General features: G+C 32.1%; 2 protein-coding genes and 1 pseudogene across 2 annotated transcripts; 2 read left to right on the forward strand and 1 right to left on the reverse strand.

Moving 5' to 3' along the window:
• The first annotated feature begins 751 nt into the window (after window positions 1–751).
• LOC133313100 (probable LRR receptor-like serine/threonine-protein kinase At1g07650) lies at window positions 752–10,964 on the forward strand. Its single transcript, XM_061514420.1, has 24 exons — window positions 752–869; window positions 1,130–1,307; window positions 2,458–2,529; window positions 2,661–2,729; window positions 2,853–2,924; window positions 3,073–3,144; window positions 3,254–3,325; window positions 3,645–3,716; window positions 3,801–3,872; window positions 3,963–4,037; window positions 4,121–4,192; window positions 4,813–4,884; window positions 4,974–5,039; window positions 5,417–5,482; window positions 5,573–5,611; window positions 5,732–5,790; window positions 6,380–6,765; window positions 6,868–7,063; window positions 7,612–7,755; window positions 8,126–8,244; window positions 9,224–9,434; window positions 9,528–9,768; window positions 10,234–10,384; window positions 10,499–10,964. The coding sequence occupies exons 1-24, from the start codon at window positions 752–754 to the stop codon at window positions 10,880–10,882; spliced, it is 3,078 nt and encodes a 1,025-aa protein (XP_061370404.1). The 3' UTR covers window positions 10,883–10,964.
• Window positions 10,965–11,038: 74 nt separating this feature from the next.
• LOC133313103 (citrate synthase, glyoxysomal-like) lies at window positions 11,039–17,971 on the reverse strand. The gene is made up of 13 exons (XM_061514426.1): window positions 17,647–17,971; window positions 17,199–17,379; window positions 16,924–17,009; window positions 16,293–16,397; window positions 13,885–13,947; window positions 13,563–13,672; window positions 13,194–13,313; window positions 13,040–13,115; window positions 12,837–12,910; window positions 12,546–12,666; window positions 12,073–12,170; window positions 11,845–11,968; window positions 11,039–11,627 (listed from the first exon to the last, which is right to left on the reverse strand). The coding sequence occupies exons 1-13, from the start codon at window positions 17,887–17,889 to the stop codon at window positions 11,496–11,498; spliced, it is 1,533 nt and encodes a 510-aa protein (XP_061370410.1). The 5' UTR covers window positions 17,890–17,971; the 3' UTR covers window positions 11,039–11,495.
• On the forward strand, window positions 14,822–15,770 carry LOC133313106 (protein TIFY 10A-like; annotated as a pseudogene).
• Window positions 17,972–23,088: the final 5,117 nt, after the last annotated feature.

Genomic DNA, 23,088 nt, shown 5'->3' on the forward strand with positions numbered 1-23,088 from the left:
ATACAATTTCGTATCCTGAAAAAACATATAACTATTGCAGATAACTTCTTCTTTTTTATAGCTGAAGAAACATATTTTCCTTTACCAAATTAGATCTTGGTTAGAAATTTTTTTTTTGATATCCAAAAAAAAGAATTTTTTTTTTATCCTATTGTAATATTAAGCACTAGAAGACGTTGTAATATTAAGCACTAGAAGAAGTTAAATTACTTTTATACTCAAGTAAATAATAATTTAAGAGTAAATGTTATATTTATTAATGCATCTCATCAACTTAGTTAAGTACGATTTTTTTCTCCTTCACAAATAGAATCTTACAATAATTTAATATACTGTTTTTTACATAATTATTTTGTTAAAAATAGTACTAACGCGTATTTGTGTCTCTATCGAGATATAGCACGTCACAAATCAAATCCCATCCCAATTCCATAATTAATGTTGGAACCCTAAAATAGAAACTGAGTTATTTCATTAACAACTGAAGTACCCCACACACTTCCGAACCAATAAGATTCTAAATCTTATTCCTTTTTGCAAGTTGCAACTTTGTATTCTGCATTTAAAGACCATATTGGGTTTTGCATATTTTATATTTACAATCACATGCATTTTGCAATCTAAGACCAAAGTACAGTTGCTAGCAATATCTCCTTGTCCATTCTCATCTGAATGACTGAATCTGATTAAATAGTTTCCCCACTCCCCTCTCTCCTATTCTGCTTGAACAACCAAAGTGAAAAACAGTTTCATGGAGCACAATTCGGGTTATTCAAGGATGTTCTTTTTATTTCTCCTTGGTTCGACTTCCTTCATTTTACTCTCACACTTGGCTTCTGCAGCCACACCTAAGCTCAACTCTGAAGAGGGTAAAAGACACTCCTTTACTTGTACTAGTTTAACTTCCTTTTATTTATTTTTCTTTGACCAAATTTGTTATTGTAAAAGAGAGCTACAAATTATTTTTCTTTTTGTTCCCTGGACTGGGAAGACAATCACAAATTGGTTGTTTCTTCATAGCTTCTGTGCACATGTTTCAACTATCTCTTATACATACTTGTTGATATTAATTCATTTGGATGTATTTATTTTCCCTCTGATCTATAATTTTTTGATTTGTGTTGTGCAGTGAAGGCATTGAAAGAGATAGGGAGGAAAATTGGGAAGAAAGATTGGGACTTTGGGGTGGACCCTTGCAGTGGAAAAGGGAACTGGAATGGGTCTGATAATAATAGGAAAGGCTTTGAGAGTTCTGTGATGTGTGATTGTTCCTTCAATCACAATTCTTCTTGCCATGTTGTAAGCATGTAATGCTCTCTTCCCCTTCCTCTTTCTGTTTCCAGTCTCGTTTCTTGTTTTCAACAACTCAGCAAAATCACATGGAATCACGTTCAGGAACAGGATTTTCTTCAATTTTGGGTTCATTTTTCTTCACGTGCATTTTGAGTCAAATCTTTTTTTTCACTACAGACACTTCCAAGTTACCATCAAACCAAAAAGAGAGAGCAAAGTGCACTTTCTTTCTTTGGATTTAACTTGCTCGGTGAAAAATTCATGTTTGTCTTCTTTGGATTCCATGAACTTCGTTAATTGAAAAAAAAAGAAAGAAAGAAAGAAACAAATGAAGGCTAAATAACTTTTTTCTACAGCATTTCCTTTTACTTAAGATATTTCTAGTGATTATGCATATTCTTCCCCCCTAAGAAAGTTTATTTTCGCGAATCCTAATCTAAATCATACACATTTGTGGCATGACAAAGTGCCTCATTGGTCTGAATGAGAATGAGGTTTTAAACTTAATTAAAAACAATAATGAAGTTTGAAATTTTGTACAACCCGATGCAAATTGCAAATCTTTGACTTTGAAAAGGATGCGCTGTCCATTCCTTTTTCTTTTTTTGTCTGAGGGTTGTATAAAATGGAAGTTCTTTCTCTCTCTCTCTTTTATCTTGTCTGTTTTCTTTTAATTTTTAATTTTCATCTGTGGTCCTACATTTATGTTTTTGCTTCGAAGTATTTTTTTTGTTACATCAAAATGTTGTCTTTATTTTTTTAATAAAAAGAATTTGTGTTTAGTAAAAAATGATTAATTATTTTTTAAATAGGAAATAATGATTAATTTATATTCAAAGAAGGAATAGTTATTTACTAAGCACAAATTTATTTTTAGTACATAACATAATTTGTTTTTTTATATGAACACAAGATATTTGGATTTCAACAATAAAAAGGTAATTGAATTAAAATAACTATAAATTATACTTTGGTTAACTTTTTTCAGATTTAAATTTGTTCGGGAGGACTTCCTAATTTTGTGTACAAAAGTAGTATAAGATTTGGAATTCGTAAGATTTTTTTTCTCATTTTCTTGTTCTGTTTTGTTTATTGGTTGAATATCTTGCAGTAATTGTGTTAATTCTAATTTTTTGTCTTTAATTTCATATTCCATATGAACAGATCCTTGAAGGCTCAGAATCTGTCTGGTACTCTCTCATCAGAGTTTTCAAAGCTTCGTTATCTTAAACTATTGTAAGATAACCAAACCTTGTCTTTGAATCTATGATTCTTTGATAGTTTGATATGCATGATGTTCCCATAGCATCGATATATTCATATGGAATGTTAAAACTAACTAACTTTTGTCTTGCTATTTCAAACAGGGACCTTAGTCGTAACATCATCACTGGTTCTATACCTCAACAATGGGCTACCATGCGCTTAGTTGAGATGTAAGAACTTTCTGCTATGCACCCTTTGTTTCTCTGCATTGCCTCTTAAATTTCTTCTCTATAAGTAAAGTTAGTAAACAACTTAATAGTGACCCTAAAGAGTTTCGTCTATTGAATATGCAGCTCTTTCATGGGAAACAGATTGTCAGGGCCATTTCCCACAGTTCTAACCAATATCACAACCCTCAAAAACCTGTAAGTGGATAAACTGTGTTTATGATCACACGTATTCATTGAAATTCAGTCACTCAACATAATAATAAATTCAATTGCCAGCTTAGTATAATTTTTAATTTATTTCTGCTGCTTTGTTTAAATAAAAATATTTATGTGAATGTTACAGGAGTATTGAAGGAAATCTATTTTCAGGCTTCATTCCAACAGAGATTGAAAAGTTGATCAATTTAGAAAAACTGTAATTCTTTTGCCCTTCTTTGTCTGCCTATTGGAATCACAATATCTGCTGTTATTTTACCCTTAACATTATTCTTAGTGTTTAACATGAACAAATCATGTTTGTTTAGCATTCTATCATCAAATGCATTCACTGGAGCATTTCCATCCGCACTTTCCAAGTTGACCAAGTTGACTGATTTGTAAGTCTTGGCTTTCTTATCATTTTAATTCATCTAATATCCACAATAAATAAATTATTGAATCAACAAACTTTGGCATCTTCTAGCCCATGGTTACAATCTGATGGGAATAGATGGATGAACCACTTGGATCCTTTTAAATGTAGGATACTGAGCTTGTAAATACAAGTCACTGCAGGGTTCTAAATTAATTCCTATAACGAGCTACAAAACTATACATTTGCTAGCTCAATATATTGCTAATGCTTTTTGTTTGCTGTTTCATTCAAATTTTGACATTTCTTTGCATATTGACTAATATTTCCAAAACACATTTTAGGAGGATAGGCGACAATAATTTCTTTGGGACGATACCTGATTTCATTAGTAAATTGACACTGATTGAAAAGCTGTAAGCCTCCAACCTAGTTGTTTCTAATTGTATTTGTTGTATATACTGTAGTTTATTATATCAATTTTTCTTTTGGAGTTACAGGCACATTCATGGTTGCTCTCTTGAGGGCCCCATACCTTCTAGCATTTCTGCCTTGACAAGATTAACCGATTTGTATGCTTGTAATACTTTATTGTATTTTATTTTTTGATCATAAAAGATGGATATGTCAAGTGATTCTTTTGTTTTTTCTTTGATACTTAGGAGAATAACTGACCTGAAAGGCAATAGAAGCTCTGCTTTCCCACCACTAAGTAATATGAAATCCATGAAGACACTGTGAGTTCAATGACTTAAATACTCTCTTTCTCTTTTAAGTATTTTTGAAATGATGTATATTTTACTGGGATATCACAATGCAGGATACTGAGAAAATGCTTGATTAAAGGAGAGATCCCGGAATATATTGGGAGAATGGAAAAACTGAAAATCTTGTAAGTAGTTTTATTGTGGTTTAAAAACAGAAAAATGAAAGCAGCTAAATTATTTTCTCCTTGGTCCTTATCTAGAATAGCTCTAAATCTGTGAAATAGTGTGTAGAACAGAACAATTTATCTACCTTGATCTTATTTCTGACCAACTCAAAGTAGTTTGCGTAAGTCTAAGATATAGAAAGTTAGCAGGGGTTTGCATCAACTAGTAATTTCGGTATAAGTTATCTTCTCATCTCGTCCTATGAATCTACTTTATGTTGAAATTCATATTTATAATATATATAAAAATGTCTAAAACAGATATGTCATATGTCTTTTCTGTATAGATTAATTTATCAAAATTGAATGATTGTTGCTCTATTGACCCATGTGTCCCTTGAACTTCTAAAATTAGACCTTGCTTACACGATTACCATATCACATTGTTTCCATAACACAGAAATTTGTGATTGCTGGAGGAAGATTATAAAGACAATTAATAAACACTGCATGCACACGAAAATGTAGAACATGCTTTTCTTTTTATCCATCTTAAAATTGAAGATAAAATGCCTTCAATTTTTCCAATTAACCCTTTTCTTATATAAAACAAGTTCATTTATACATCTCCGTTGCTGTAGAGATTTGAGTTTCAATGGCTTGAGTGGAAAGATACCTGGATCTTTTAACCAACTTGACAAAGTGGACTACATGTAAGTGGATAGATTGAATGAAACGTGTGATTCCAACATCTCTATCTATTTTCATTTCCGATGAAAAATTTTGTTGTTAAATAATGCAGGTATCTTATTGGGAACAAGCTGACAGGGTCTATACCTGGTTGGGTCCTTGCGATTAACAAAAATATGTATGTTAAATTCCTTGAATAGTTATGATTCAATTTTCAATCTTTCAACTTAATGTCTGCTTCACTAGCCACAGTGAATAAGGCACCCAGAAACAATTTTATGCTTATGCTTATGTTTGAGAGCATTGAGAATAGAACAACTACTACTACAATGATTAAATGACGCGGTTGGATACTGTCATGAAATAAATTTTCAATAAATCCATTTAGAGCATTCAAAATATGATGAAAAAAATATAGTTGGATGTGTTATATTCTCTATTAACTTCAATCTATTGATGTCTGGATAAACTTAATATATTATATAACTGAAATTAAATAACGACTCTTGCAGCAACGTGAGATAAACATTTTTTAGTATATGTTTTGGTGCACAGTGATTTCTCTTACAATAACTTCGCCTGGGATAGCTCAAGTCCAACTGAATGTCAACGAGGGAATGTGTAAGTTTTATTTAAGCTTTGAGTTCTAGTTGTCCTCAATGAGTGTTATTTATCAGTTATCATTGCAACAAAATTTTGTTATTTTTCCAGAAACCTTGTCGAGAGCTACTCCTCATCTGCGGATCCACAGTAAGTTTTTGTTCTTGGAATATGAAGTCTTCTCACCTTTTGCTTTCTGATGAATTTTCTGTAAAATAAGGTCTATGGTAGCAGCTCTAGTATATAACCTTAAATTTCATTCTGTTGCAGAAGTAAGATTCATTCATGCCTAAAAAGAAACTTTCCATGCCCTGCTTCGGTTAGCAAATGTAAGTGTCTGCCCCAGTACTACAAATTTTAAATTACTTTTATATGATACGCTGCTTTAAATAGTGATTCAAATTCTGTTACCAGAAATTGAGTGAAATAAATTGATGAAAAATTCTCAACTGAACATGATTACTTAGCAAAATATATATAACATGATTTTGCTTATGATTATTGCCTGCTTCTTTACTTAATATCTTATTCTCATAGTACAATTAAAATCAAAATAAAGTGGGATGGATAATGTCCATTATGAACTAAAGAAGAATATATCTTTTTTTATTTTCCCAAGAGGTTAAGATTAATTTCCTCCTATTTATTTGGTATAGAAAAAGTTTGACTAATTCTAAGAAACAAAATAATTCAGATGTCTTTGTTTATCAGAACTATTCCATGATTCTATTGACATCTTATTAAATAAATTCATGTGACTGAACTAAAATCTCAAAATTTTAAATACAAACTATGGTATGTTCTTTGTGAATTTTACCTTTTTATGCTTCTATCTTTTCAATTAGCCATTACTATTTGAAAGATTTTGCCTTGAGTATTCTTTCTGTTCAATCATGTTTGGCTTTGTTTTTTTGACAGATCATTACTCCATGCACATTAATTGTGGTGGTAATGAAGCAAATATTAGTGGTAATATTTATGAAGCTGATAGAGAACAAAAAGGTGCTTCAATGTTATATTACCCTGGTCAGGATTGGGCTCTTAGTAGCACTGGGAACTTCATGGACAATGATATTGACTCTGATTCCTATATTGTGGTCAATACTTCTAGACTTAATAGTGTCTCGGTACTCAATTCAGAACTGTACACAACAGCTCGTGTTTCTCCGCTTGCTCTCACATATTATGGCCTCTGTCTAATAAACGGAAATTACACTGTTAAGCTCCACTTTGCAGAAATTATTTACATAAATGATAGGTCATATAACAGTCTTGGCAGGCGGGTATTTGATGTCTACGTCCAGGTAACTATTACTTCAATGATTTATACATAATGCTAAATAATTGATTCGCACTGAGTTGTGCATTGAAGTAGATGTAATATATTGTTATGTGCTTAAATTAAGGGGGAATTGGTGCTGAAAGACTTTAATATCCAAAACGAAGCTGGTGGTACTGGCAAGCCAATTGTGAAGACATTTAATGCTACTGTCACACAACATACTTTGAAGATTCACTTTTATTGGGCTGGAAAGGGAACCACTGGCATACCCACAAGAGGAGTTTATGGACCTTTAGTATCTGCTATTTCAGTAGACCCTAGTAAGTCATATCTTGTATCTTAGTGTTGGTGCTTTGTTTGACTTGATAAGCCCAAGCTTGAGAGAGACTGGAGTTTGATTTGCAATCATAATTTGGCATTATGAATTGTTCTGCATAAATATCTTGATCATCCAGCTTTTGGCATTATCATCATTTTTTTATTAACCACAACAAACCCTGACCTGATACATATTTTTTGTCTATCTATAACTAAAATGATCATAGTTGTATTGAGCATCATATTTGAAAAGGGATCTTATTCCCTTTAATATCTAGCAGAGTTTAGCAAGTGTAATGTAAATCAGAAACTTGATTAAGGTTCTGCATGCCAAACTAAAAATTGAAAACTCTAGCTGACAAGTAATATAAGAAAGAAAATCAATTTGGACAAAGTTGTTGTTTGTTATCTTCTGTTTAGATGTACTAATTGGTATTAAAAGAAATTAAAATATGTAGGAAAAGGGAAAGATTACCTTTTATGTCTACCTCTTCTCTTGTTTGTTTTTGTTCATTCTTCAAAAGCTATAAATACTTTTTCCCTTGCGCAGATTTTAAACCTCCCTCTGAGGATGGCTACAGAACTTATGTCATACTGGCAGTTGGCGTAGTCGCAGGTGTTGTAGTTGTTCTTATGGTGCTAGCTATCGTGTGGGGAATGGGATGGTTAGGAGGCAAGGACCCAGTGTATAAAGGTATGGAATATGATACCTAGTTTTTCCGGTTCTTTTATTTAGAATAAATATTTTCATTTGTTGTCAACATAGCATGCTTCTTTTTGTATCCATGCAGTATTTGCTTAAGCTTCTTCTATAATTAGTACTAAATAATTATCTTACAAAATTTATTCAAACTCAGTGTAATATTTTGCTTCTATGTAAGATTTGATATTGATGACATTTTTTCATTTCACCAAAGTCAAGACTTTAGGAGAACATAGGAGAGCATACCTGAACAACCTTTACATTTATAAGCTTGATGGAAATGAAATAAAAATAAATATGGTGACATATTGTAGAGAAAGCTATATTCTTGTTGAATCCAAATTTCCAATTTTTTTTCCAGAGCTTAAGGGTATAGATCTGCAAATGGGATTATTTACTTTAAGACAAATCAAAGCAGCAACCAAAAACTTTGATGCAGCATACAAAATTGGCGAAGGTGGCTTTGGTTCTGTTTACAAGGTATTTTGATCTTTCTCAAGTTTACATTCCCGGTTACCTATTCTGTCTTATGGTTAATTTATATGTTAGTTGAATTGAAATACCAGACACAATCTATGGTATCCATATCTCCATACGATTTAAATTTGATAATAAAAATTTCTCTTATATATTTGTACTCATTAGTGAAAGAGAAAAACTCTTGAAATTCATACTGATTGAAGTGTAATGGAGATTCCTATATGCACTAATTTTTTAATTCGGTTCAAGCACTATTGGACCCATGTTGAGGAGAGCGAGCCTTGGAGCAACGGTAAGGTTGCTCCTTGGGATTGGAAAGTCATGGATTTGAGTTTAAGAAACAGCCTCTTTGCAAAACGCAAAGGTAAGACAATCAACTCTCCCCCTATTCTCACAAGTCGGGAAGCCTTGTGTACCGGGATTTGCCCACTGTCATACCCATGGTAGTTAAAATCGGGATTTTATCTAAAACCGGAAAAAGGATAAAAAATCGTAAAATGTAAAATCCTAACGTAAAAAAACTTGTAAAAAATCATAAAAACGTAAAAGAGTTTGGAATTTTGATGAAATCATTTTGATTAATAAAAATTCGTAAAATCCGCAGATTTAAATCGGGATTTTAACCACTATGGTCATACTCATATTGGTGGTGGCTCTCCCAATACCAATTTCTCCATTTCAAAGACTCAAACTCGAGATCTCCGGTTAACCTATCTGCATTTTTTTGGATATTTCTCCACCAATTCATCTAGTTCTTGACTACATTTGTCGAGCCGGATAAGATCACGTAGGTGCAAAACTCTTCCTATTAAGTTTTTAACACAGTTATATACTCAAGACTCATACTCGAGACCACGGGTTAAACTAGGACAACTTGTGCTAATTAATCTACGTGCTTGATGTTTTCTATGTGCACTAAAAATATGTGTAACTATGTAATTGTAATGCAAGACAAAAATATACCTTGTTCATGTTGCAGGGACTACTATCAGATGGTACAGTAATTGCGGTAAAGCAGCTCTCTTCAAAATCTAAGCAAGGAAACCGTGAGTTTGTGAATGAGATAGGAATGCTATCTGGACTTCAGCATCCCAATCTTGTTAAGCTTCATGGATGTTGTGTGGAGGGAAACCAGCTAATACTGATATATGAGTATATGGAAAATAATTGTCTATCTCGCATTCTTTTTGGTAAGCTTCATAATTAATGACATTAGCCATACTTGCCATTTGAATCAAAAATATGACCAACTAATTGATTTTTCTTCTCTCAATGACATATAGGAAAGGATCCAAACAGAAGAACGAAACTAGACTGGCCAACCAGGAAGAATATTTGCCTTGGCATAGCTAGAGCTCTGGCTTATCTCCATGAAGAGTCCAGAATAAAAATCATTCACCGGGATATAAAAACAAGTAATGTGTTGCTCGACAAGGATTTTAATGCTAAAGTTTCGGATTTTGGCTTAGCAAAACTTATTGAAGATGACAAAACTCATGTTAGCACTCGAATTGCAGGAACAATGTAAGTTCATCATGAATTACTTCTATTTTCCAAGTCAAAACATGGTATCGTAATCTTCTTAACGGTTTGAAGTGAGCCTTCACCACCTGTTTGTCATGAAAATTGAAAAATGAATAATAAAGTCTATATTGTCAAGGACCAATCATCCTAAAACAATAAGCAGTAATGGCCTATATATCTAGTATGTCCTTTCATGCAAAAAATTCTTTCGGCTTGAAGTGTGAAGAAAACACGTCCACTAAATGTCATGCTGAAATTATAATTAAATTAGAAGCATACAGGCAGCATGGACCAAACTTCTCATTCAAGTATCGATTTTCCTATACTAAGTTGTAGGTGGAGGCTCTAGAATAGTTTATATCTAACATAAATATTATCTGAATGCTTTTATTTTGACCTAGTATGTCATAACCTGCTTCAATTTATTTTTTCTCAATAATCATAATTTTTATATATAATCTGCAGTGGTTATATGGCTCCTGAGTATGCAATGCGTGGCTATTTAACTGATAAAGCAGATGTTTATAGTTTTGGGGTAGTTGCATTGGAAACTGTCAGCGGAAAGAGCAATACAAATTACATGCCGAACGAGGAATTTGTTTATCTTCTTGATTGGGTAATTTGAATTGATTGGGAACTTTTTTCATGATTCTTCCTTAGAGATTGGATATTCATTTTTTGGTCTTAGGAACAATGTCCTATTTATAGTTAACCTTTGAGTTTCTTTCAGGCCTATGTTTTGCAAGAGAGAGGAAATCTTCTGGAGCTGGTTGATCCAGGTTTGAGTTCAGAATATTCAACTGAGGAGGTCATGGTGATGCTAAATGTGGCTCTTTTATGTACTAATGCATCTCCTACCCTAAGGCCAACAATGTCCCAAGTCGTGAGCATGCTTGAAGGTTGGACTGACATTCATGATCTACTTTCTGATCCGGGATATTCAGCTCCTAGTTCCAATTCCAAATATAAAAGTATTCACTTCTGGCAGAATCCAAGTAGAACACAAAGCATGTCACTACATAGTACATATACTGATTCCTCTACCTCACGTGTTGATATAGAAGAGAGCTACCGTCTCGTAACAATTACACCGGATGGACCAAACATTAGATAGTATATATACTAATTACTAACATCATGTATTTAGTACAAAACTCTTATGTAAGTTAATATTTTTACAGTATTTGTAATAGAATATTAAAAAAATAGATTTTTCCTGTTACTTATTAGATTACAAAGTCCAATGAAGCATTGAAAAAAAAAATAGGCTGAAAAATATCTAGTGCACCCAACGAAAAAGGATAGAATTCGTACTAGTACACAGAAAATTTGGTCTAATGCTTTAACACAAACAAGCACCAGAAATTCATTTGCAGATCAATTATACATATTACCACCTATGAGATCTCTGAAGTATGCTTGTCTATTAATTTACCCCCGTATTAACTTTAATAAAACACAGTTTAAAGGTAGAACGAGCGACTCGTATACTACTTGCACGCTGGAACAACAAATCCTACCAGCATCATTCTTCCGGTTGGTATGGATTGAATACCAGTTGCGTTATTTATGCAGGACATGCTCCCCTTGCATCATCCTGATCATGGGAAATTGAACTTTAGGTAATAAAAAGCGATGCACAAATTATTTTCTCCCAGTACATTCTTGAGAATTATATATCATCTTTTGGTCATGTCACTGACAAATGCATATATTGAGCCTACAGGCTATATCCCCGATCCAGCAAGCCGTCGCTTTGAAGCATTTGATATTGCCAACTGACCAAGTTTGTCAGCATCACTTGATACATTCCTTTCGTTGATTGGTGTATAATGCCGCAACCATTCTCCAATATAAACCTGAAACATAAAATGGATTTCGTTCTGATGCATTACACAAATATTTCCAAGAACCAGTCTTAAGAAATGTATAATGCAGCCATGGTACAAGTAGTAAACCAAACGATACATAACATGCACAGCCATACAGGCAAATTATAGCTAACTATAATTATGATATAGTTTTAATACGCAAGAAAATCATAATCAGAGAAATGATTTGAAGAAAGGAAGTCACCTGTTGAGGTCTCATAATCTTTGTATCAGGATCATCCAAGGACTCTTTCCAATGTGCCAAGTACCCAGCCATTCGAGGGACAGCAAATAGTACTGTGAAATACTCAGCTGGAAATCCTATAGCCCTGATTGCATTAAACCATTAGTTCAAGCCTTGTATGATGTTCTGGAGGAAGCAACATATTTTTATCCTCCCTAGTTAGAATAACTGGATGTAATAATAGATTACCTATAAATTAATCCAGAGTAGAAGTCAACATTTGGATATAGCTTCCTCTTGATGAAAAATTCATCAGATAGTGCAATCTTCTCCAACGCAACAGCAACCTGAACGATCAAATAATTGCGTAGAGAAGTTAGAACTTTTAAAGTTTAACTAAATATGCTGAACCAAATAAACATTAAATTAAGCAGAAGATGTTTTCCTAGCATATTATAATAGTAGTGTCAGATTCAGATACCATAAATAATTCTTTAAATTTGAAAACAAAAAAAGTTGCTGGAGATTTTGAATGACTTAAGTTTAAGCTTGAGCATGTTGCTTAGTTGAACAAACGAGCTTAATCGAAGCATTTAACGAGTTGAGCTCGAATAGTTCATGGATAGCTCAACTCATCTACACTCCCACTCATGACCAGCATAATTTAAGGAATATAAACAGATAGGCAAGACATAGACAGTGACTACAAAATAAATAAGCACCTCAATAAGAGGATCCCGGCCAACTATGGAAAACACTTCTTCTGCCAGTTTTCTTAAGATCTTTGCTCTGGGATCATAGTTTTTGTAAACTCGGTGTCCAAAACCAGAGAGCTTTCGTTTCCTGGAGGAAACACACAAAACAAGAATATCAAGTAAAACTATTTCCCCCGCTTGCTGCAATGAGACCTCCAAAAGAGGAGGCAACAAGATCAAGGCATTACGCTATACTTCCAGGGTATAACAAAGAGGCAAAAAGTAAGAACTATATAACAAAAAGAAAGTAATAGCCACCTGGCTTTGACACCTTCAATGAACTCTGGTATGTTCTCAACAGTTCCAATTTCACTCAGCATTTTGAGGACAGCCTGTAGAATCAACGGTCACATTAGCATGCTCACATATTAAATAAAAGTAATGTGGTTGTGCTTACTCACTACATCAAGATAAGCAGTACATAAAAGAACACGACAGCTTCATTAACTACTTATAGTTACCTCATTAGCACCACCATGAAGAGGTCCATATAGAGCTCCAACAGCCCCAGCAATAGCAGTGTATACATCAACGCCACTAAAATAGAATAACAGCCAAGCAATGTCAGATTGACTGCTTTACGTTGATTGAGTAGAATTGCTGTAAGATGTCTACCTTGACGCAAGGTGTCGGACAGCAGATGTGGAGCAAGTCATTTCATGTTCTGCATGCAGAATGAAGATAATGTCCAGTGCTCGAGTTAGCTGAGGATTAGGTTTATATGACCGATTGCCTCTGAAAGCATGCACAGTGGAGATTTTAATTGTGTTAAACTCTTAAGAAAAAAGAAGAAGAAGCAGCTAGTATGTAGGTACTCTATCATCCAAGATTAAATTTTAGTTCTTTTGAAAAAAATTGGATTTTTTCTATTGAGAGCAAAGATCAAACCATCAGTAAGCTATGAAGAAAAAATAAATTAAAAAAAAGGACAAGTTTGTCTTAATTCCAATTATCAATCAGGCCTAAAAATACCATAAGACATACAAAGAATCTAGCATGTATAGGAAGTTCTCTGTGTAAGACAGGTGGTTGGATGGAAGCACAGGTGGCCTTCCTGCCATTCTAAGATAAATCGCAGCAGCAATTGTTGTTATCTGCAGTCAAAGCAATAATAATTATAATATTGCAATAAACATGTAGAACATATTGCAAATAATCATGGAGTTGCATGGCTACTGTACAAAATCTCACAAGAGACAAGCTGTAAAACCAGTGTGAGAAGCAATCAAAATAATTGAATAACCTACATATTACGTATATCAGAGATAGAAGGGTGAGAGGAGTAAAGAGAACTGAATAAGCACACCTTTCCAATAACCCGTGCTATTTGTTTGTCTCTCACTTGCTTTGAGTTGTAAATATCAAGACCCTGCATCAAGTATTACCAAAACAAACAAAAAAATCATAATAAAAAAATTAAATGAAAAAAGTTGAAGCTGAATCAAATAACATAGCACAGGCTGCACAGCAATAACAATATAACATGTTGAATCCTAATAAGAAAACAATGTACCACTCGCATGTACATTGTACTAGCCCATGAGGAAAAGAAATATCCAGAAGGAATCCCTTGCCAAAAAATAAAAAGTATAAAATCTAAATGGGAGGCAGACAGGGAGAATCAATAAATATAGGGAAAACTTAAAAATAAACCCTATGAGTTTTCTCAATTATCACTTACCCCCCTCACAAAATTTTTGAATCATTTACACCCCTATTTAATTTTTTTTTTATCACTTACCCCCCTGATTTAAAGTTTCTTTATCATTTACCCACCTCACTTAGGGAGATAAATGATAAAAAAAAATTAAGTCAGGGAGGTAAATGATTCAAAATTTTGGGAAGGGGATAAATGATTATGAGAAAAGTTATAGGGGTTTTTTTGAAGTTTTCCCATAAATATAAGTGTGTCTATCTTTTTTTTTTTTTTTACACTGTCAAAACCAACTCTCCAAAAAACATAAGCTATCAAGTGGGGGCCTGAGATTAGTTTTTTATTTTTAACTTGCTCCTTCAAGCAAGAGTCCTTTGAGTGTTGAACTGTAGCAATGCACAGGCCCATTTTACCTTGTACTGAAATTCGAGTTAATTATACAGAATGGGGACAACATGAATCAAACTCCTAACAGCTAGATCAGAAAGCTATAATAACATGTCAAAGACCAACTCTCCCAAATGTTTAGGCTATTAGGAGGAGGTCCAAGATCGGCTTTTTTATTGCCACTAACAATAAGCATTATCTGATGGTAAGTACGGTAATTGACTTAACAATGGATAAGGGGCGGACCTACTAGGGTGGTTAGGGTTGCTCCCCCCCCCCCCCCCCCCCCCCCCCCTTCTTTTTCCTCCTAAATTGTTGAATTTAAATATTTGTCCCCATCAGTATAAAAACAGGGTTAATCTTTCTTATGCTTTTGTGAGGTTTCTCTTTAGAGATTTTTTTTTGAACCTGACAGCTATAGATTTGCTCTCTCCACAAGCTGCCTACCGTCCCCATTTACCAGCAGAAGAGATTCAAACCTTGATCAATTCCAAGTGAGTTGTTTTGCTTCTTTAATTTGTTTTGAAGTCAATTAACAGGTGGAAATTTTTTTGAGTAATGACTACAAACTAGTTCACAACTGCTATTGATTTAATCCTGATAGAGTTTCAAATATCTAAATCTCCAACTTCTCTTTATGACTATTTAGACCAAGGGACCTAAAGCTGCACAGTTGACAATCTTTTATGCCAGCCAAGTAATTGTATTTGATGATTTTCCTGCTGACAAAGCAAATGAGCTCATATCCTTTACCAGCAAAGGGATCTTCCAAAGCCAGAACAACTCTGTTTACACTTACACACAGAGCCAGCCTTCATTTCCTTCAAATTTGGTCAGAACTCTTGTTGATTCAAGTACTCCAGTTATTCCAAGTGTGAATATCATCCCTAGTACTAGATCCAACTCGATTCATGAGCACCCTCAAGCGTCATCCATACCTGTTGTTTGTGGTAATTTCTTAAGCTCACTAATATTTAAGATGACTGAAAAGAATGTTTTTGTGTAATGGATCATGTTTTTCTGATCATGAATTTCCTTTCTGTACAGATCTGTCAATTGTTAGGAAGGCTTCACTTCATCAGTTCCTGGAGAAATATTATTTATTTTATTTTCGCCCCCTCTCAAATAAATTCCTGGGTCCGCAACTGTAATGGATCATCATTTTTTATGTCTTTATTAATTATAATTTCAAAGCTGGGGTAAATAACACTTCAAACGAAAAAAAACAACCATTTGCAGCTTTCTTTTGGAATACACTTTACGCAGAGCAATAATAACCTCTGACAATTGCTACCAATTCAGCCCCTCCAGGTTGCTTGCAGAAATAAAATTAATTTACAGATTAATGTAACAAGATATTCCTAATCTGGTATTAAGAATTTTACAAATTTACTCTGCTAGAAATCTAAAATCTACAGGAATCCACATTATGTTGACTGAAACTCATTGCTGTAAAAAATCCTGGCACAATTCAAATTAGAGAAATGTACAAGTTTTGAAAAATATAGAAATTCAAAGGAAGACAAAGTTCAACAAATGAAAAAGTAAGAATGTATTGTGCCCCCACGGAATTAAGATATACAAAGTGTCAAGTTATGTTATTACCATACGCTTGCACCAATGCAGGAGCAGTTCAGAAGGTGAGAAACATGACAGCAGTTTATGTTACTTACTCTGAGAGCAGGATTTGAATCAGGATGAAAAACAGAAAGAGCACTCAAAGCATTAACAAGCACACCCATAGGATGTGCATCATGAGGCATTGATTGTATGATATCCTACAAAACAAATATAAGATGATACCACAACTTAGTTAGATTAATAACCCCATACTTCATTAAAAGAAATGAACATCGTAATCTCTCTTCTTTACATGATCACTACAAAAGAACCCTGTCAGTGGTTACAAAAGAAATTCCTAATCTTGTACTTTAAAAAACAAACCGGTCTGGAAAATTAACAAGTGATCTTCTAGGACATGTACTATATTTGTAAACCTGCTTTAAGTCATAGTAAAACTTTGCTTCAACCAGAAGAAAAAGAAATAGAGAAAAAAGAACATATACTTCAGAAATAAAAAATGTTTCTAGAAAACACAATTAGAAAATATTCAATCAGATGTCTCTCATAAAAACACTAATATTAAATAACTACTAGATTTCTTTAACAATGTAAAATCCCACAGGCATATTGAATTTCAAGCAGCTATACAACAAATGGAAGTTATTTATGAATCTAAAAGCTGTCACTGACTGAAACAAAAAAAAATAAACCACAGTTAGAGTTATTCGCATAAAAACTCACCAAAACTCCTTGTGGAACAGCCGAATGCTGAGATATAGTGAACTCCCATTCTGCTAACTGACTTTCAGAAGGCAAACTTCCATAAACTAACAAACATAAAAAGATGGAGTTAATAAACTTCAGAAAAAAAAACATGCTATGCATGAACCGAAGCATGTAATTAACAGGATACATAATTGCGCGTGTCTTCACTGACATAAAATCTTTATATAAGCTAATCATTAGTTAAAATATTTTATCCACATATAAACAAGGTAAAAAAAAAAAATACTCACGTATGAGATAGGACACTTCGGTAAAAGTGCTTTTCTCTGCCAACTCCTCAATTGGATAGCCTCTATATCTAAGAATCCCCTCATCGCCATCAATATAACCAATTGTTGATCGAACAGGAGCTGTGTTTAAATACCCCGGATCATAAAGCTTGAGTCCCTTATCATTCTTCCCAGTCGATATCTGCAAATCAAAAATTAGTGAACCCCACAATCTAATACTAATAACAAAATATATAAATAAGCATAAATAATCATATTATAATTACAAATTACCCCAACTATGATTCCAGCATGCAACTATGTATAATAATAATAAAATAAAAAACAAAAAAAAAAAAAACAAATTTTTCTTAGAAGCATACAAATTCGAAAGGAGTAGAATTGGCTGAGACCCATTTTGCCAAATTCGAAACTCCTTCAGAAACTTTCATTGATGATCAGGAATTACCTTCTTTAGGTCAGTAGCTTTGATAGTGCCTTCAGGTGAGACCTCAACCTGGTACTTTTTGCCGGTCCTCTCGTCGACGATGGTCAAGGTGCCGTTGAGGTTCGCCGGCGGAGACTGGGCGGAGAGACGGTGAAGGTTGACCTGATTGACGGGTTCGGTGAAAGGAGAGGGCAGTAGGTGAGCTGAGAGCATGGCCAAACGGCCACGAGCAAGTACAGTGGCTGATTCTGAATCTGTTGACATTTTCACTTTGCAGAAGAAATGGATTTCAGAGAGGAAGATGAGTAATATGAAATTGGATTGAGAAGAAAGTGAGAAAGATATATTGTCTTACACAAATTTCCGTAAATAATGACAGCAATTTTGATGCCTCACGTTTTACATTGCGGCTGTGGTCCCACTTATGTTATGATGATGGTTATCACTGATGACTTTTCCTAATAATATTTCTTTTCTTTTCTTTTCTGAAAAAGTTCAGAAACCGTCTTTACTTTGAATCATTTTTTTTAAATATTTAATCTCACGTGATTTTATTTCATTTATTCTTTCTTAACCCTATTAGGAATTTTATTAAATGTGTCTATTTTATTCTTTTTAAAAAATAAAAAATAAGACTGAATATTATAAAAAATTAAAATAAAAAAATCAAATCTATCTAAATAAAAAAATAGAATAAAGACAAAAAAATTGAAAAAAATCAAATATGTTAAAAATCACAACAGAGATAGAAAAAACTAAAATTAAAAAATAATAATTATAATCTAAATTAAAAAATATATACTTAAGGGATAGGATATTGTGACACCCAAGTTATGTTACACCCATGTGACACCCAGTCAATCTCACCATTAGATCGCTTATGTTGATCCAACGGTTATATTTATTTCCATCTTTGTATGGTCATGATTTCTCAAATTTAATATTTTATATTTATTTCTACCTTTGTATGGTTATGATTTCCCATATTTAATGCTTTCACTTTAAATTTGGGAAATCATGACCATACAAAGATGGAAATAAATATAACTGTTGGATCAACATAAGCGATCTAACGGTGAGATTGACTGGGTGTTGGGTGTCACAATATCCTATCCATATACAATACAAAAAAAAAAAAGAATAAAATAAGAAATAGAAAAAAAATCATAACTTTGAATTTTCAATATATTTAGTTTTATTTTTAATTTTTTTTCTTGATCTATTTTATTTTTATTTAGATATGTTTACTCTTGTTTAAGTGAGGATTTTATTTTATTTAGTTCTATTTTTATTTTATTGTAAAAAGCATATGTTATTCTGATTTTCTTCTTCTACCTTTTTAGCCTTGTGTCATCCCATTTATTAAAGATTTTAGTAAAAAAAATTAAAAAAAATAGAAAGAATAAAATAGAGATATAAAAAGACCAAACATATTTAAATAAAAAATAAAATAGATCAAGGATAAAAATAAATAAATATATTGTAAATTCGTAACTTTATTTCTTTTTATTTTATTTTTTATTTTTTATCTTAATTTTTCTTCAATTTTTTGTATTCAGTATATATTCTTTTAGTCTTTTATTAAGTATTCTAAATTTTCATAATATTTGACTTTTTTACGGGGAAGGATATTGTGACAATCAAGTTGTGTTACTATCAAGTGACTACCAATCAATCTCACCGTTAGATCGATTATGTTGCTCCAACGGTTATATTTATTTCCTTCTTTGTATGGTCATGATTCCCTATATTTAAAGTGAAAGCATTAAATATGAAAAATCATAACCATACAAAGGTGAAAATAAATATAAAGTATTAAATATGGAGAATCATGACCATACAAAAATGGAAATAAATATAACCGTTAGATCAATTAATCGATCTAACGGTAAGATTGATTGGTAGTCACTTGGTAGTAACATAACTTGGTTGTCACAATATCCTTCCCCGTTTAAAAAAAATAAAATTATAAGAGCCTGTTTGTTTCACCTTATAAAAAAAGTGACTTTTATCTCTTTCTTATTTTAAAAGTACTTTTTACAAAAGTTAAAGGGTTATTTCACCCTTTTGTCCCTCATTAATTATTTAATAACCATTTTGCCCCTCATTCAAAACTATCTACCAATCTGCCCCTCTTTAATCGATTAAGCCAAAAATTTAATCGATTAAATGGACAAAATAGGCAAAAATCATTGACTTGAAGATTTAATCGACTAAATCTCTCATGCATAAGGTTGTTCTTCTGATAAAGAGAAAGATTTAATCGATTAAGTTGAAGAGTTAATCGATTAAATCTTCATTTGACCATTTAATCAATTAAATATTTAATTTAGTCGATTAAAGAGGGACAGATTGGTAGATAGTTTGCAATAAGGGGCAAAATGGTTATTAAATAATTAATGAGGGGAAAAAGGGTGAAAAAGCCAAAGTTAAAGCTATTTATGTTTTTATAAAAATATTTAGTTTTGAAAAAAAAATTGGCTTTTGACTTTTGTTTTTTGTAGAAGTTAAAATTTTTAGCTTCTGAAAAAAGTAGGTTTTTGACTTTTTTTGTGACTTATGCTTTTTTTAAAAGTAGACATCCAAACGAACTTTTGAAGTTTTGAAATGAGAAGTGCTTTTTTTCAAGAAAAAAAGCAACTTTTGAAAAAGAAAAAAAAAACTCATCCAAATGAGCACTAAGTGATTCAAAGCAATAACACATAAGGATTTTTGAACTAGTTCCTATTTTTTTCTTACATATAAATCCTGATATCAAATTAAAAGTACATGTTTAATGAAACCGTACCTCTTTCACAAAATTATACTTGCTACTTGTTTGTTTTTCAACAAATCTATGTAAAAATAAATTTAATGAAATGAGAGTGAGTATGAGTTATTTTATCTCCCTGACATATTTAAAATCTCAAAAGAAATGAATTGCATAGATTTTATTTTTATTCAATAACTCAAACTAACTGCAATCCATCCATTCCTTAATTTATCTTTTTCTCTATAACTATTTTTTTTTGTTTCATTTTGCTTTTTATTTTAAAATATTAATAAAATCTCTAAACTTTACTTTCAGTGTTGATAAGAAAAAGAAAAATCCAATGGGTGCAGCTCCAACTTGGCGCTGAGTTAGTGGGGTTGGATATGTGTTCGATTCCTGCTGAATGCATTCTTGGGGAGGGGGCTGAACCTTTAGCCATCACTGTTCCCCCGCACTCCGGATTAGACTCATAGCCGGCTCAAAGAGTCGAAACTTGTGGGGATACCAGAGGGAGCCAACTCGTCTCAAAGAGATAATTAAGGTTGGATAACTCCAAAAAAAGAAAAAGAAAAAATTAATAATAGTGATATTATAATAAAATATAATTTAGTCAAATATAATTAAATATATTTAATATTTTTTAAAAATAGAATTAATTTGATAACAAATAGAAAAAATGAAATGAAAACACTATAAGTAATAACTACTTAAAAAACTTAAATTTGATTAAAGGTGGGTGAACAACTAATAGGTATCATTATTAAATTAGAAAAATTGTTAAAACATTTCAAATATATAATTAAAATAACATGATGAAACTTAATTGGTAATTAAAAATAAATTAAGGTAGATTATTCTATCTATTTTTATGCTTACGTTACTTACCTCTCTCCAACACCGTTATATCAAAATCTTAAGAGGAGAAAGAAATAATAAAGTCCTCTTGAAATTCTAATCTAACGGTGTTATAGAATGGTAAGTAAGATAGGCGTAAAAAAAACATTCCTCGTACCATAGACACAACAAATGATGGGACCCACCGCTTATTAAAAAAATAAAAAAGATAATACAAATTTCGATGCCTCACAACATGAGAAAACAATCCTCAACAATATGAGAAAATAATTTCCCTTAATATATATATATATATATATATATATATATATATATATATGGATTTTATGAGTGTCAAGTCACTGGATATAAGCTTTTGTCCAGTCACTAAATCATAATCGTACAAAGGTGAATTAATGGTAATAAAGGAAGAGAGAGAAAGAGAATCATAACTATTTAAAGGTGAATAAATTAATATAATGAAATAAATAAACAAAACGACGTAGGCATTGTTATTAAAATCTCGATTTATCACTACGATTTTACGTTTTTACGATTTTTTTCATCAAAACGATTTTACTAATATTTCAAACACTTTTACGTTTTTACCATTTTTTTATATTATGATTTTACGTTTTACGATTTTTTAATACTCTTCCGATTTTACTTAAGATCTCGATTTTAACAACATTCACGTAGGTTAATACTGGCTTGACCATCCAGTGACATAACAAACAACAATCCATGTATATATGGTAAAGTATTTCTCCAGTCAATGGAGATAAGTTATCTCCAATAACCCCCAAAACTATGTCTTTTTAAATTAATAAAGGATGTTTTTGTTATTTTAAGGGAATTAATGAAGAGTCTTTTGATAAAATTCATATAAAAAAAGTATACAAAAATGCAAAAACATCCTTCATTAATTTAAAACGACGTATTTTTTGGGGTCGCTGGAGATAAGTTATCTCCAGTTGGGCCAAAACGATGTCGTTTTAGGTTCACCAAAGATAATTTATCTTCATTGACTTGAGAAATCCTTTACTCATATATATAAAGGGTAAAGTATTTCTCCATTCACTGGAGATAGATAATCTATCTCCAGTGACCTCAAAAACTACGTCGTTTTGATAATTAAGGGAATTAATGAGTGGTGTTTCGATAAAATTCATATAATAATAAAAAATTACAAAAACACCCTTCATTAATTCAAAACGACATAGTTTTTGAAGTCACTGTCAATAACTTATTTATAGTGATTAGAGAAATATTTATCCAGTTTTATACCAAAGATCTCTATCTGTATCTAATAAACTTATGCCTTTACTTGAACCGTTGATCTTGTGCTTCCTCTCTCTCTCTGTCTACGTATATTTATTGATCTCGAAAGATGCGGAAAGGGGCATCTGTTAGAGAGCTATGTTACACCGACACTGACACGGGACACGACTCGACACGACACGCCGACACGTTAATTCTAAAAAATATCATATTTTGACACGTTGGGACACGTTTTGATATTAAATAATATTTTTAATATATATAATATAATCTCTATTTAATACATATAACAGTCCATAATAAGTCATATAACTAATCAAATATTCAAATTTCATAACATAAATATAAATAAATTTTTTTTCATACCTTGTTAATTTTTCATGTCAAATTTTATAACTGAAAAAAAATGATTTATAAATTATTTTTTATGTACAGTTAATAAAATAAAATTAAGACCTAAAAAAAATGTGTCGGAGCGTGTCGGAGCGTTGATCGCGTGTCCAAATGTAAGAACCTGCACCGTTAATTAAGGTATTTAATTAATAAATTACGAGAAAATAGGAAATGATTCCATAATCGACCCTAATAATTATTTA

This window comes from Gastrolobium bilobum, unplaced genomic scaffold (assembly GCF_033153095.1).
Source record: "Gastrolobium bilobum isolate Gb01-03AN ecotype WA unplaced genomic scaffold, APGP_CSIRO_Gbil_v1 utg4070, whole genome shotgun sequence".
Lineage (NCBI taxonomy): Eukaryota > Viridiplantae > Streptophyta > Magnoliopsida > Fabales > Fabaceae > Gastrolobium > Gastrolobium bilobum.